The sequence below is a fragment of the Procambarus clarkii genome, chromosome 14 (genome assembly GCF_040958095.1).
Source record: "Procambarus clarkii isolate CNS0578487 chromosome 14, FALCON_Pclarkii_2.0, whole genome shotgun sequence".
Taxonomy (NCBI): Eukaryota; Metazoa; Arthropoda; class Malacostraca; order Decapoda; family Cambaridae; genus Procambarus; species Procambarus clarkii.
Genome location: NC_091163.1, coordinates 33,994,599 through 34,010,737, shown reverse-complemented (window position 1 = coordinate 34,010,737; position 16,139 = coordinate 33,994,599). Strand labels below are relative to the sequence as shown.

At 47.9% G+C, this 16,139-nt stretch overlaps 1 protein-coding gene across 2 annotated transcripts in view; it reads right to left on the bottom strand.

Annotated features, from left to right (window-relative positions):
- Positions 1 to 3,317: 3,317 nt before the first annotated feature.
- Trs23 (trafficking protein particle complex subunit 4-like protein Trs23) overlaps positions 3,318 to 16,139 on the bottom strand; it is an 80,265-nt gene continuing 67,443 nt past the window's right edge. For both annotated transcript variants that reach the window (XM_045763173.2, XM_069324453.1), the window contains exon 5: positions 3,318 to 3,730. In XM_045763173.2, coding sequence (XP_045619129.2) covers positions 3,531 to 3,730 — 200 coding nt within the window. In that variant the 3' untranslated portion in view covers positions 3,318 to 3,530. The remainder of the gene's footprint in view (positions 3,731 to 16,139) is intronic.

The window sequence follows — 16,139 nt, the reverse complement described above, 5'->3', positions numbered from 1 at the left end:
GGCTCAGGAATCTGTACACCAGTTGATTGACAATCGAGAGGCGGGACCAAAGAGCCAAAGCTCAACCCCTGCAAGCACAACTAGGTGAGTACGAGTCGGTCCTGTTAAAGCAAGCAAGTACCTGTAATTATCATAAAGAAGGCACCAAGCCAGGAAGGCTATGTAGCACATAAGCAATAGTGTCGTCTCTTTGGTGACACCGTCTCAACATGATTGACAAAGTTTCTCACAATTCGTGTGGTCCCAACTCCCGCCTGTTGACACGTTACAATGTAGCCAGGCACACAAATTGTTTTATTGTTATTTAATGAATGTAACTCACTCAAGTCAAGTGATAAAGGACACTAACCACTCTGGGCTGAGAGTCTTGCTCCCTAACCACCAATACCCTCCTAATACATACCTTAACTGATCAATCAGATATAATACGATAAAGACAGAAATGGGATGCACTTTCCTGTTTGATGTCATGGTCACAAATGCTCCGAATTCATAGGTATCTCTTAATTTTAGATACCATCAGTGTGCTCGGTGTACCACGACCAGGGTAACATGTGCTAATATGGCATCTACCTCACCTCCCACACTGGCCTCGTTTTCTATTACAAGGCACGGTATATTAATATTTATTTATTAGGAAAGTGTGGGTGTAGACTTATATTATTTAATATTCTAATTAAATGAATTTAAGGAAACGTAATTCAGCACTCGGACTGCATGCTTGAAGAATTTATATAAAGACATAAGTACGCCTGACATGTTATATTTATTGAGATACAATTTCGCTTTTTCTCCACAGAGAATGAAGAATTTAATCATGATGGTTCTTATTCGTATATTTTTAGTTTTATTAAAGTTTCTACCACAATAGAAATAAAATTTCTTAGTGTATTTATAATAGTATAAAATATATGTAAAATATGTGGGATATTTTCCTACAGTGGTAATCTCTAGGTAACAGCCACACAGTACTGCTATGATGAACAGTGAGGAGTGTGGGATTCTTATTACGTCACTTGTGCACCTGCAGTCACCGGCAGGTAGTCTGGATTTGTGCCAAGCCTTCAATGTACCAAACCCTGCCTGTGGGTGGATGACAAACACCAGCATCAACAGTGTGTGGAGAGCACTCCAGTTTCCCATGAAATTACCCAACATAAGAACTACCTTTAGAAACGTATGTAAGGAATTGTTCAAGACCCTGTATGTAACTTACGTCAGACCAATTCTGGAATATGCAGCTCCAGCTTGGGGTCCATACCTAGTTAGACACAAGACAAAGTCAGAGAAGATTCAGCAGTCTGTAGTTATAGGCCGAGAGCTCTGCTCATGGTGTCCCGTCTTCCCAGCACTCTTTGTCATATAATGCTTTGAAACTATCGACTGTTTTGACCTCCACCACCTTCTTACTTAACTTGTGCCAACCATCTATCACTTTGTTTACAAAAGTGAGCTTTCTTACATTTTCTCGGCAACTTGTTTCCTTAGTTTGAATCTACACTTTCTTCTTAAAATTGCAGTTTTCAAATATTCTTTGTCAGTTTTATCGATTACTATTATTATTTTGTAAGCAGTGATTCATCTCTCTCTTTCTTCTATCTTCTAACTTTGATATATTCAAGGCCTGTAACCTCTTCGGAGCTCATATTTTTCATTTCCGGAAGCCTAGTTTAGTTTTTTCTAGTTTAGTGATGGTATTAAGATATGGGCACCGTACCTTGACAACACACTAGAGCAGCACAACCAACAGTTACCTCACTGGAGCCAGGACTTTGTTGTGTAGCTAAGTAACATTCCCTCCCCTTTACCCCTTGAGATAGTAGTGTTCCCGGGGACAATTTAGGCTTCAGTGCAATTTCAGTGACCATTGACATTAGTGATTATTTTTGCATATTTTGATTGCATTACTTCTGAGACAACTAGTGAGAATTAGTGGCATTCATTTATTTTTGTTAGGATTTCAAGTACAGTACAGTACTGTACTTGCCAAGTTGATGTACACCTCCCTGAACTTTCATCTGAGTTTAGACTCATTCATTCCTTTGTGACACTCAATAAGATCTTGTGAAGTAACAAAGTTTTGAGTTTAGAGCCAAGGCAGCCTAGCGAGTAGTCAGTCGACTAGGCATTTGAATTCCCACTTAAGAGGAGGCTTCTAACCTAACACTTGTATTTGTTTTTCTTTTAATTAAATATAATTTCATAAATTTCATAAATGCTATTTTTTTGTTTCTTCTCTCTGGTACTTATATACTGACCCTGTAGAGCCCGAGTTATTTTTGTCTACTGCACATTGTGGAACACACACGTGAAGGAGAGGCTAGGCTAGAATATGTTCCAGCAGACATTGTGAGGCAATGGACCTGTTCTGGAGCTGATGTGTGTCGAAGCAGAACTAGCTGCTTGTTCAAACCAATTGAGAGAGCCTGCAGTGCCACTGCCAGTGTAGTGCCAAGGCCGAGTGCCTATGTAAATCTGCAAGAATTTAACAGGTTTCCTATCCTCCCATTTATATTTGGTGGATGCCCGAGGTGCAACTGAGGAGAATTTTGTTGGAGTATGTGATGTGCACAAGGTATGGAAGCTCAGGTACCCAGATTCACGAGTCATTGGGGACCTGCTGCAGAGAAGATTTCTGCGAGTTGAACGGGTAATCGCCAGAGGTATGTCACCGAGTCTCACCACTCTACTCCACCACTCTCTTGGGGTGCTGTGTTAGTCAAGTCCTCAGCACCCCACGTGTGAAGAGCCCCTCCGCCCCCACGTTGCAGAGGGAAAATGTACAATACCTTGCACCCAGATTAAGATGATTGATATAAAATGTGAATCTAGATTATTGCTTATTAAAATACAGTTTGATGCAAAGCAAATTACGTATACAGTGGCACCTCGATTATCGAGTTTAATCCATTCCGGCACCGAGCTCGTCATGTGGAAAATTCGTCTTGCGAAACAACAAAACTGTCGTAAAAGGTGTCCGAGAACCAGCGGAAACGCTCGTTAATCGAGGAGAAGCTCATTAGTAGAGACAAATGTTCAGCGAGTGGCTTGCTCGTTACTCGAAACGAGCGTAGATAGAACCGCTCGTTAATCGAGGTGCCACTGTACTTTGCTTATGCATACTCAGTGTTTTATTCAAAATCTGACAAAGTTACTTCCTTTAATATTAACTTTGTTAATCACATCCCTAACTTCTTATCAAGGCTTACATCTAAATAAATATATAAAAGATAACACCCAAGAGATACATTCTACAAATACAATACTTAAGTTAGCTCAATTCTAGATCTTTGATCTTTGGTAAAGCAAAAACAATATTTTTTTATGTCAAATTTTGTAATTTTATTAATATTCATTTTGACACACCATGCATTCTCATTCTCTCTCACAAACAAATATATACAGTATATGTATTGTATTATACATACTAAAATAAGTATTTTAACATTATTTCCTTTCACATAACCTCATAAAAGAAGTGACATGTAATTATATCCAATCTTGCCGAGATAAAGTACAACCTGCATCATTCATATGTTACTTATGCCCAGTTTTTCAGCTTGTTCCAGTGCACTTTTTAAATACTCGTCAAAAAGTTCACATCTAATGGGCATTTCTAAAGAGTAGAATGGGTTCTTGAGGGCATAATCCGAGTAGATCTCGTACACACGGTGAAGGAGGCCATCAATCCCGGTCTGTTTGTTGTCAGATATCACCATGAACTTAACTCCTGAAAAATATCAAACCAGTGTTGAATGTAATGAAATGCCAATTTCTGGGTGAGCCCTAGTGGCTCCCTGAAGCTACCATCTGTGATGTAGGAGCCATCTCACAGGTATCATTAGTCATGGAGTTCTCCGACTTACCGGACACCTAGAGCCAGAACCTGGTCCCCTCACAGACGTGCAGGGAGCTGTGATATTTATATATCAAGTTTTTCATTTATGCCACCACTGAGGAAGACACCTAGAAAGTCAACAAGTCAAATCAAACCACAGTTGTCTGCCTCCAAGACCTGCACACTTAAAAACACCAATACAACTCCCAAATAAACTATGTAAACAAATGACCGAAAATATTACAAAACTAGCGCCCGCTCGTTCACTCCCCCCCCCCCCTTCCTCCTCATTTTGGGAGTGGAGGGGGTCAGGCCACGAATCACAGGCCACTCCACCATCAGTTCAATGAATGATTTAAGAACCCTACTCCCTGGGATGGGAGGTTGTCAAAGAGCCACCAGGACTCGCCCAGAAATTGTCATTTTCATTACAATCAATGCTGGTTTTCTTGGGGTAGCCCATTGTGGTTCCCCATTGCTAACTACTTATGGAGAAGGAATAAAGAATCACTAACCCGGGAGGAAGGAGTACCACAGGTATCAGAACGAAGAAGTGACAGTAGGTTGAGGAAGCCTACTGAAGGGTACACAGGGGCGCTGAGGCTCAGGAACTAACCAATCCTCTTACAAAGAACGTTGCTTTTCTCTTGTATGCGTTACATAAAGCTAAAAAATTTTGTACTGTACTAGTAAATGGAAGTGACTCAGAGTGGAGGTCAAACCAGCAAAGAATGTCACTTGACTGACTCTTTGGAAGAGGCGGAGCCTTAGAAAAACAACCAGGTTTGGACACCGAGCAAGCAGTGCCAGAAACCACGGTGGGCTGGCCACCAAGGAGACAGAAGGATCACCTACCCTTCGTAGGACTCCATCCGTACCATGACCCAAAGTAACAGCTGGACCAGGGGGGGAAAATTTACAGAAACCCCCCACCTTGACCAGTCCAGCTGAAAGGCATCTACATTAATGGTCTCACAGTAGGGAAACAGCACAGCGTAACAGGGAAGACACCAAGACCAAGATAACATGAAGAGTTCCACATCCGGGCACCTGAACATCTTGCAGAGCCAGAGAAAGAAGGCGGCATTGACAGTCCACTCTATGGAGATGGGATGAAACTGGGACAGACTGCCAGCAAGGATGTTAAATACTCCCAGAACATTTATGGCACAGAAAGCCAAACCCCGAGAACCTAGAAAAAGAGCTAAATGCAACGTCCAGCTCCAAAGAGGTAGAGACTGAAGTGAACCCCCCATGTAGAGACAGTGAACCACTGAGTAGCTGGACTATGGAGCCTGGAGGAAACAGAATCCTCAGCAGCACTTGCCACATGGCCGCAAACTCCCGTACCATACTGTAAGCCCGATGAAGGAGGGGAGACCAATGCCCCTGACCAGCTTGATGATCACTGGTGACAAAGCCCCAGCCGAGAGCCGAGGTGTCGGTAAACGCCTTTCTCTGCCCACACTAGACGTCTTTATGTTAAACGTGGGCAGAGGAAAGTGCCAGGGGACTGAACTACAAAAACCCATAAGAAGAAGCTGGCAACACAACAGACGATGTAGGGCCAGCGGAGTCCACAATCAGCAGTCATGGAAGCGACAAAAGGTGCGTGCCCCATAGGAACTAGTACATCCTCTGAAGCCAAACTCTGCCCAGGAAAAACCATGGAGAGCAAAGGTAAAGCTCGGGTACAGCCACTCGAGCAACCACTGAGGCACCTGGGGCCGAGTCAACATCAACAAATGAGGCAATACAGCTGGGACACAGCCGCCGGAGGAAGGGGGAGAACCATGCCAATCCAGAATCCCCTAACAAGGCCCAACCAAGTCTGAACCCGGGCCGGAACCAACTGGGACTTCCGCCAACCTACCCGTAACCCGAACCAGGCGAGATGGTCGAGAACCTGGCTAGGGTAGAAACAAACCAGCTGGGAGCCTACACCAGCCAGTTGTCGACATAGGCCAAAAACCGAACATCTAAGAGACGAAAACGTGTCACCACAACCTGAGCCAAGTACGTGAAAACAGGTGGAGCCAGATTGAGGTCATATGGGAGGACCCAGAAGCGGTAAGTCTACATGCCCCACAACAAATTCTAACCAATCCCTAAACACCAGACAGATAGGGATATGCCAGTAAGCGTCCCAGAGGTCTAGGAATAACACCCCAGCGTCCAGCTCAAGATGGGCCTGGGACAGAGTGGTCATCCAGAAAGAGGGGGCAAGGAATAAACCGGTTCACCAGTTCGCAAATCGGTTGCAAACAGTCGAGAATGAAGTGGAGACCTAGAGAATCTCATTCCAGGACCATAAAAAGGCGGAAACCCACCGAAGAGGCGTGGCCATTCCGACTACAGTACATCCGAAGCCACCAACTGGAGATGAGCCAACAGAGACATGGAGAAGAAGCCTGTCTGAAAAGACATGAACCCCTGAAAGAAGGTGGGAACAACCAACTCCACAGAAGGTTGACAGAAACAACCAACTCCACAGAAGGTTGACAGAAACAACCAACTCCACAGAACGTTGACAGAAACAACCAACTCCACAGAAGGTTGACAGAAACAACCAACCCCACAGAAGGTTGACAGAAACAACCAACTCCGCAGAAGGTTGACAGAAACAACCAACCCCACAGAAGGTTGACAGAAACAACCAACTCCGCAGAAGGTTGACAGAAACAACCAACCCCACAGAAGGTTGACAGAAACAACCAACTCCGCAGAAGGTTGACAGAAACAACCAACCCCACAGAAGGTTGACAGAAACAACCAACTCCGCAGAAGGTTGACAGAAACAACCAACTCCGCAGAAGGTTGACAGAAACAACCAACTCCGCAGAAGGTTGACAGAAACAACCAACTCCGCAGAAGGTTGACAGAAACAACCAACTCCACAGAAGGTTGACAGAAACAACCAACTCCGCAGAAGGTTGACAGAAACAACCAACTCCGCAGAAGGTTGACAGAAACAACCAACTCCGCAGAAGGTTGACAGAAACAACCAACTCCGCAGAAGGTTGACAGAAACAACCAACTCCGCAGAAGGTTGACAGAAACAACCAACTCCACAGAAGGTTGACAGAAACAACCAGAAAGGCATCAGCAAACTGGGCTAACTGCCCCCATCAACAGGGTTATCTTGAGGTTATTTTGAGATAATTTCGGGGCTTAGTGTCCTCGTGGCCCGGTCCTCGACCAGGCCTTCTTTTGTTACACATCCCCCAGGAAGCAGCCTGTAGCAGCTGTCTAACTCCCAGGTACCTATTTACTGCTAGGTAACAGGCAGAAAAGAAACACTTAGCCCAATTGTCTCTGCTTCCACCGGGGATCGAACCCGGAACCTCAGGACTATGAATCCGAAACGCTGTCCACCCAGCTGTCAGACGCCCTGGAGGGTCAGCGCGAATCCTGAGAAACAACTACTGGCTCCACAAATGGCCCACCTTGACCAACACCAGGCACAGCCTCCACCCACCCAGATTGGCTCCCCCTAGTACAAAGAAGGTCCTGAATAGGCTGACAAGGACTAACCAAGCCACTTCATCCTCCAAAAAGAGAAGTAGAGAAAAAAGTTAGGCAGAAAGAAGGGTGAGGACTCATGCTTAATCTAAAGAAAGACCCAGCACAGCCTGTTGACACTTGAGCCGCACAGAGTAGAACGTGGCCACAGCATCCCACAAAATAGGAGTACAGTGGGGCCTCGATTTACGATGGTAATCCGTTCCCAGAGACATATCGTAAGTCGAAGTGATTTTTCCCATAAGAAATAAAGGGAATTGAATTAATTCGTTCCCCCACCCTCAAAAATATTAACTTACAAATACATTTTATACTGAATACAATTTTTTTCTCTAACTACAATACAGTACATATGTTTATTTACCTTTATGGAGGACTCTTGATGCGTATGGAAGATGGTGAGGAGGGGGGAGGAGGAGAGGTGTTATTGTTTGGAAGGGAAGTCCCCTTCCATTATAACATCAGGCAGTAATGCCTTCTTTGAGGCGGACTGTCTCCTACGTTTTACCTGCATACCACTAGGACCTGATAGTGGTTCACTGCTTGTTTGTCTCACTAAAAACCTTTCCATAGATTTTTGTTTTTCCATCCCTTTTAATTTTTGTCTGTAGTGAGGCATCACAGTGTCATTAACCTTTAAGTTGCGCAACACATCATATGATGTATTGGAGTACTACGCAAGATTTAAACGGCCCGCGGATACACAAGGTTCACCTAACCTTCATCAGGGCTCTTGTAAACAGACGCCATTTTCTTTTTAAATCGTGGGCCAAATTTCGGGGTGTGAGGGCCTCAGTATTGAGTGAGCCACCAAGCCTGACACACGCAGCATGAGCTTACGGCACTGCTGTTCAGCTTGTGACCACAGCATCGTCTAAAAACCAGCATTGAATGTAATGAAACGCCATTTTCTGGGTGAGTCCCGGAGGCTCCCTGGAGCTTATCGGGCTAATGTATGTTATATTAGACCGGGACATTAGCTAAGGAGTTCAGACCTACCAGGGACCAGCGCCAGAACCTGGCCCCTTCAGAGAGGTTTCAGGGAGCAATGGCCCTGGAAAACCCCCTTGTGGTTGGGGTTTTCCTTATCTGCCATCAACTGGGGTTAGGCACCCAGAGAGGTAGGCATAACAAAACAAACCCCACCTGGTAAAAACTAAAACAAAAAACCAAACAGAGAGGTAGAAACTCCCTACAATCCCAAGGAAACAAGCAAACAAGCAACATCACATTTTACTGCCGCGCCAATCGTCCGCGCAGCCCTCCCCCGCCCCGAGAGGGGTAGGGGGGAGCCCTGGACCTACCGCGCCGGCTGCCAAGCTTCAGTTCAGAAGCTAAGCTTCAACCAACACGAAAAAACCGCCGACCGGTGGGAAGGAGGGTTGCCAGGGAGCCTCCGGGGCTCACCCAGAAAATGGCGTTTCATTACATTCAATGACCCTCAAATCCCTGCGCCCGAAATGAGCCCTAGACGTCACCAACACAGCAGCAAAAGCTGCAAACGTCTGAACAGCACGGGCGCAAAGACAGACCGCAGGCTAGAAGACTGAAAAACTCTGCGGACGACCTGGGAGACCCGAGCCCTGAAAACAGGGAACGAGGGGAACAGGATCAACAAAAAGCGCATCCCCAGACATGGTATGCAGGTAACGGCAAAAAGCGCAACCAGACAACACAGGATGCACCCCCAGCCAAACCAATCAAGCATCAATAACCCAAGAACCTCTCCGGAAAGCAGCCGTCTCGACCGTCGCCAGGACAGAGTAAGGCTGCACACGTACAAATCTACCACCAGTACCAAAGAGCAGAAACCTGAACCGAAGAGGCTACCACAAACTGAGGAGAAGATAAGAAGGCACCCTGATCAAGGACCAGGACGGCTCAGGCGATGCATGAGCAGGCCGGAGGTGAAACAAAACACGAGAAAGCGTACGAAACGGGGCAGATGTGACGTCCACCCCGAATGCAAGCCGAAGCGGCTCCGCCAGTGCCACACATAATGAGGCGACACTAAGAAACATCAATTAACTGTAGTCCTGAAAACACAAGAAAGGACAAGACAACCCGATGCGAAAGAGAAGACAACGTACAAAGAGCAAGAAAAAGTGCATAGAAACACCAAGAACGTCATACTGTCGCCAAGACGAAGCTCACAGGTGGGACACCGTCAACAAGGCCACCTGAACACCACAGAGATGGTGATACCCATGTCAAAAATACCAGATGCGAAGAGCCGAGGAGAAGGCCGATCCAGTCACGTACAGGACCGATTCGAGCTGCTGAAAGAGGCGGAACCACGGGAAAACGCCCTGGGTTCGGACACCTATCAAGCAGCGTCTGAAAATAAAACTGGGTCAGCCACCAAGGAACCATAAGGACTGCTCTCGTGGGAATGGGCTGCGACCAAGCCAGAACTTGAAGCAACAGCTGGACCGGGAGAAGAGGAATAGGTACCCCCCACCTCGACCAGTCCTGTCGAAAAGCATCCACCGAGAACGCCTCGCAGGTGGGTAAGGGCACCACATAAAGTGGCGACGCCTAGACCACGCCGACTCGAAGACGTCCATGGCCAGGAGTCCATACGTCCGGCAAAGCCAACAAAACGAGTCGGCGATGACTGGCCAATCCGCGAACAGAGGAATGAACCGAGACAGCTGTCCGCCAGGGCGCAGAACACACCCCGGACATGAACCTCACGGTTAACCAAACCCTAAGAATCCAGCAAATGAGCCACTCTAAGGAACCAACCCCAAAGGTCAACACCTAAGAGAAACCCTGTGGTTCCGGCAAGAACCGCCAGAAAACAGTCCGAACGGAGCTGAATGATAGAGCACCGAGTGACCCAAACCCTCCGAAGCGCAAACCAGACAGCCACGAACTCCCAAACCGTGCTGTGAGCCCGACGGACGGACAGACTCCACCATCCCCGGCCGACCTGGTGAGCACTGGTCACAAAGCCCCAGCCAAGAGATGACCCGTCTGTGAACACATGGAGCGAAGGCTCGGGGAGGTGCCAAGGCACAGAACCTCGTAAACCCCAAAGAGGAAGCTGGTGATGCAGCACCAACACAAGACTCCCGGAGGATCGAACCCAACGATTGCAAGAGGCGGAAGGGGAGTCTCCGAAGGAACCAACAGACGCCGAAGCCAAACCCGACCCCATGGGCAGACCAGCACGTCGAAGTTCAGACTCCCGCACAACTTGAGCAACCTCTGAGCAGCCCGGGACCCCCTCATGAACAGCCGAAGGCGGGACCACAGCCGCAGTAACACTTCTGAAGGGAAAGACAATGAGTGGCCCAATAGCCCTAAACAAGGCCCAGGTCCGAACCCGGGACGGAATGGCCTCCAGATCACCAGGAAACCAACCCGGCGATCTGGAAAGAACCACACCCCTGGCGAGCAGACACGCGGACCGACTGGGAGCCCACACTAGCCAGTCGTCGAGGTAGGCCAGACACCGAATCTCAAGCAGACTCAGACAGGGCACCAAGATCCGGTAAAGATGCAAAAATACACCAAGTGCCAATTACAAAATAGGGAAGGCAACAAAAGCGGCAAGCCTGTAGCCCCACCACCAACTGTGCCAGTCCTGGAAAACTGGAGAGGAACGTGCCAAGAATTGACCTGGAGGTCCAGGGCCACCATCCAGGCACCCGGCCCCAACAGAAGCCGGACAGGAGACAACAGTCCTCCGAGGAGGGCATAGAATTCAGGGCGCAGACTGAAAAAGTCCAGAAGAACCGCAGATTCGAAAGAATCTGCAAAGAATGTCTGCAAAGAGCAGACGGGAACCCCAGAAGGATGGGGCGGAGCGACCATGTCCAACGCACCCACCAAGATGACATGACGAAGCGCAGGGGAAGAAGTCCACCCCGCCAGCTCTGCACCCCCCCAAAGGGGAAAAAGCCGTCCAAAAGCGCCCACCAACAGCGGGACCATGCGAGAGTCAACAGAGCAAGCTGCTCCTCCAGCACCCCGTCAACAGAGAAGGGAACAGAGCCCCTTCCGAAAGAAAAAGTACACATACACACATTATGTATATACACATACATACACACATACACACAAGGTATGGTACACACACGTGTGCATACACATACACATGTGCACACACACACAGTGTACACCTGTACATGTGTACACACACACACACATACACTTGAAAATAAAATTACAAGCCACCGACCAGTGGGTAGAGAGCACCACGCCGGCCAGGCTAAGAAGGCACAAAACTGCATCAAAAGGCCCACCTCGACAACAAAACCTCAAAGTCCCAGCATGACCACAACATGTGCTAAGACCCAAAAAGATCAGTCTGCAAGCCAGGAAGACCCCGGAACCCCAGAAGGCAGAACCGGGTCACACGAGGAAACAAAGCCCCCTGAACTCACAAAGGGGGACCAAGAGGAAGAAACCTCTGGAACGAAACCAAAGAACCCAAAGAAACCTGGAATTGAACCAGGGGGAGCCCAAACCACCACATTTGCCGGCGGAGAAACACCACAGAAAGGCAAAGCACAGCCCCCAGACAGAACCCCCAGGGAAACGGTCATAACAGACCAAAAACCGAGGGACAAGGTGTCGGAGCAAGCATAACAGCCAGGGACACTGAGCCCAAACCCAAGGGCCCAGACCCAAAACAGACAAAATGGGAAACCCGGTGTAAAATCAACACCTAAACATTCCCAGAGGAACAGGAAACGGGCAAAAAACACCAGAAAAGCAAAGAAACGACAACAGGAGAATAAAACCCCTGAAAAAAGGTGAAAACTCGCCCAAGAAGCTCGCTCGCACACCCAGGTGCATGTAAACAAACTGCAACGCTGCCCTGGTGGCCACGCCGGGAAACCGGCAGACAAAAAATGGCCACCAGAACAGCGGGCTGTAACCGACGCTAAAGATACGAAAACACGCCAGCAAAAGTGGAAAGCAAGCAGACTGGAAGGGCGAAAAACTCCGCCCAAAAGCAGAAAAACCCAGGCAGGAGCAAACCGCCCCAGAACTGCTAGCAGGCATCCCCCACAGCCCCGGGAACCAGCAACAGAGGCCCCGGGACAGAGCTGTCCTCCAAGCCCTCCGCCCTTAAAGAAAAGGGAGAGTCCATGGGAAAGGCAGCAAGAAAGGGCCGCTGGTAAGACCCAGAAGCCTCGGCAGGAGGAACAGGCTCGAAACCTCCGTCCCCCAACCCGAACGGGGGAGCCCCCGAAAACCGCCCGAGTCTCGGCCCCAACTAAACCCCGCCCCGACCCCGAAACCCACAGACGGTCCGGAGCCGAGTACAGGGAGGGAAAGGGACGAACAGCACCTAACCAAAACAGGGCAGCCTCGGGGCATCCAAGTGGGAAACCAACCTAACCTAGCTTGCAACCCGGATGCCGCCTGTACTCTGAACAGTAATAACATCAGGAAAGTACTGGAGAACAAGCAGAGAATCTCTCTCGCAAGACTCCGGGTCAAGGTCTCAGTGACCCAACAGGCAACATGACGGAGGTAAAAGTGGTGACTGTCACCCGGAGACCAGGGCACAGCAACCAACGATCCCGTACAAGACGGGTTGGAACCCGGAAGACACATTCAATGGTCCACCGAGCCCAGACAGGGGTTTCCAGAGCCCGTAGGCTGACTGCTACGGGAAGCCCGGGCAAGGTGTTGCTAACCAGTTAAGAAACCCAAAAATAACAAGAGGGTAGAGGATAGCACTGAAAACCCCTGAGACATGTACAATCATGGGGGCCTAGCAGAGGGCCACCAAACACTACCAGTGGAACTATAGCCACACTGGGCAGACCCCCACCAGGCAATTGAAAAATAAAACAAAAGAAAACCCCCGCAAAAGTACACCGTCTCCAGAGGCAACAGGAACCGGTCGCTGGTTAGGTGGCAGGTCGCGCAACACCTTGACGCCCTAACCAGCACAATACCAATCCCTACCTAGGACCAAACAAGGGCCCCAAGCCCCAGCTGGCCCCAAGGGTGAGGTAAATGCCGAGCAGCAAGAACCTCTATGGGAATGGTTCCCGAACGCCCCAGGAAGATAACCCTGTTATGCAGGGGCAGTACTCACAGGGCGCTTAGGGAAGTCAGCCACTAAGCGCATGTAGCCCCGGCACTGATGAGGTACTCCTGGCCAACGCACAACACAACACAGGGCAGTGAACGCCACACAAGGCAAACACCGCGTAGGAAACCGAGGCCAATGAAGATTCGACAATGAAGTTGACATTAGCTTACGAACTGAAGCTTGGCAGCTGGCACGGTAGGTCTGGGGCTTCCCCCTCCCCCTCTCGGGGCGGGGAAGGGCTGCGCGGACGATCGGCACGGCAGTAAAATGTGATGTTGCTTGTTTGCTTGTTTCCTTGGGATTGTAGGGAGTTTCTACCTCTCTGTTCGATTTTTTGTTTCAGTTTTTACCATGTGGGGTTTGTTTTGTCATGCCTACCTCTCTGGGTGCCTGACTCTGGTCAATGGCAGATAAGGAAAACTCGAACCACAAGGGGGTTTTCCAGGGCCATTGCTCCCTGAAACCTCTCTGAAGGGGCCAGGTTCTGGCGCTGGTCCCTGGTAGGTCTGAACTCCTTAGCTAATGTCCCGGTCTAATATAACATACAGTAGCCCGATAAGCTCCAGGGAGCCGTAGGGGCTCCCCACAGAAAATGCCATAATATACATGTTCATGCTATTATTTAGCAATGATATTATTACAGAAGACCCCTGACTGTGATAAAACTGACCAGGATTCTGATAATAGCAGGATTGTTGTGATAATTAGCGCTGTAGTGGGAGGAGTAATCTTGGTGGGGAGAGAGGTAGCGTTGTCTGCTGACTCTGTGTGACCACCTTTTACTGTCTAGACTCACTATACCAGCTTAGTTGTTCACTATGGTAAACAAAACATGCAGATACTTATATATAACATCTGTATATAAAAGCAAAAACAGTATGGTGGGAGGAGAATGGTGGCAAGTCAGGTGAGGTAGGGAGGGAGTGACACCCAGTGGCGGGCTGCCACTGGGTGCCACTGCCACTCAGCATACCAGTGGTTCGTTATGGTGAACACGAATGTAGATACTTATATAACGCATAAATATATCACACTACACACAATTGAATAATATTACAGGAAAAAACTACGCAAAATCAATCAGACATTGAAATAATTAGGTAATTACCTCTTTGTGGCCACTCCTGCCTGACAGCTGGGAGCAACAGACCGTCTGGGATGCACGCTGAGTCAGCGCCTGTTTTTTGCCAGACTTCCCCGCCCTATAGCAGGCAATATATGCCACTTACGATTTTTTTATTATTTTTCCCATGATCAGAGAACACAAATTAACAGGTTTAGAAGAAAACATTTTTTTTTTTTGTATGCGCCTGTGGGTGACAAATGCTAATTAGCCCTGAGCAACACGAGGGTTAAAAAGGTTATGGCAACGGCCTACTGCACCGTAATTTGGGCGAGTTGTTTCAGCAAAAGTTTGCAATTCTTCCCATGCTGCACACATTTTCTTAATTTTTGAGGAAGGGACAGTCTGTACTTCCTCCTCCTCCCCTGAAGAAATTTCCTCAGCTGCCTCTTGTTGCTGCTCCTTTTGAAGGGCTTGGAGTTCTTCAGTGGTCAGTTCTTCATTGTGTTCTTCCACCAACTCCTCCACATCAGCACCATTCAACTCCAAGCCCAATTGCCGACCCAGAGAAACAATTTCCTCAACAAAAGGCACTTCAGGTTCAGGCTCAAACCCCTCAAAGTCTCGCTCTGCAACACATTCAGGCCACAATTTTCACCAGCCAGAGATCATGGTTCTTACAGACACTTCTTGCCAGGCTTTGTCTATGAGTTTTAAAGCACTACAAATGTTAAAATATTTTTCCAGAACTCTGAGGGCGAGTTATGTGGCATCCCTCATTTTGACATCTCCGAAAAAGTGCCCTTTCATAAAGTTTCTTAAAATTGGCAATGATTTTCTGGTCCATAGGCTAAAGTAGAGGAGTGGTGTTGGGAGGAAGGAACTTTATTGTAACAAAACTAAATTCCTCCATCAATGAATCCTCCAAGCCTGGAGGATGGGCAGGAGCATTATTGGGGAGAAGCAGGGCCTTGAGTGGCAAACTGTTCTCCTGCAGGTTATTTTTTGATGGCAGGGCACACCACCTCATTCACCCACCCCATAAAAAATTGCCTAGTCACCCATGCCTTAGCACTAGCCCTCCACATCACACACATTTTGTTTTTCTGCACATTATATGTTTTGAAAACCCTTGGATTTTCGGAATGATACACAAGCAAGTGTTTAATTTTCAAATCGCCACTAGCATTACCACACAGCACAAGAGTAAACCGATCTTCCATAGGCTTGTGTCCGGGCAATGTCTTCTCCTCCTTGGTAATATATGTTTTCTTCGGCAATCTTTTCCAGAATAGCCCTGTCTCGTCACAATTAAACACTTGTTGTGGTAGGTATGCCTCACTGTGCACAAAATCTTTAAATTTGCCAATAAATTTTTCAGCCGCTGGTTTGTCTGAGCTGGCTCCCTCCCCATGCCTCACAACACTATGAATGCCACTTCTTTTTCAAAATTTCTCAAACCATCCCCTGCTCGCCTTAACCCTTTAACTGCGCAACGCACCTACAGGCCCATGTCTGGGATGCGCTATGTGCCTCTGGGTATTTTTATTTTTATGTTCCATTCAAAACTCCCACGGCTACATGGGGTTCACATCAGCTTCCCCAGGACTCTTGTAAACAGACGTCATCTTTAAAAAAAAATCTTGGTCCAC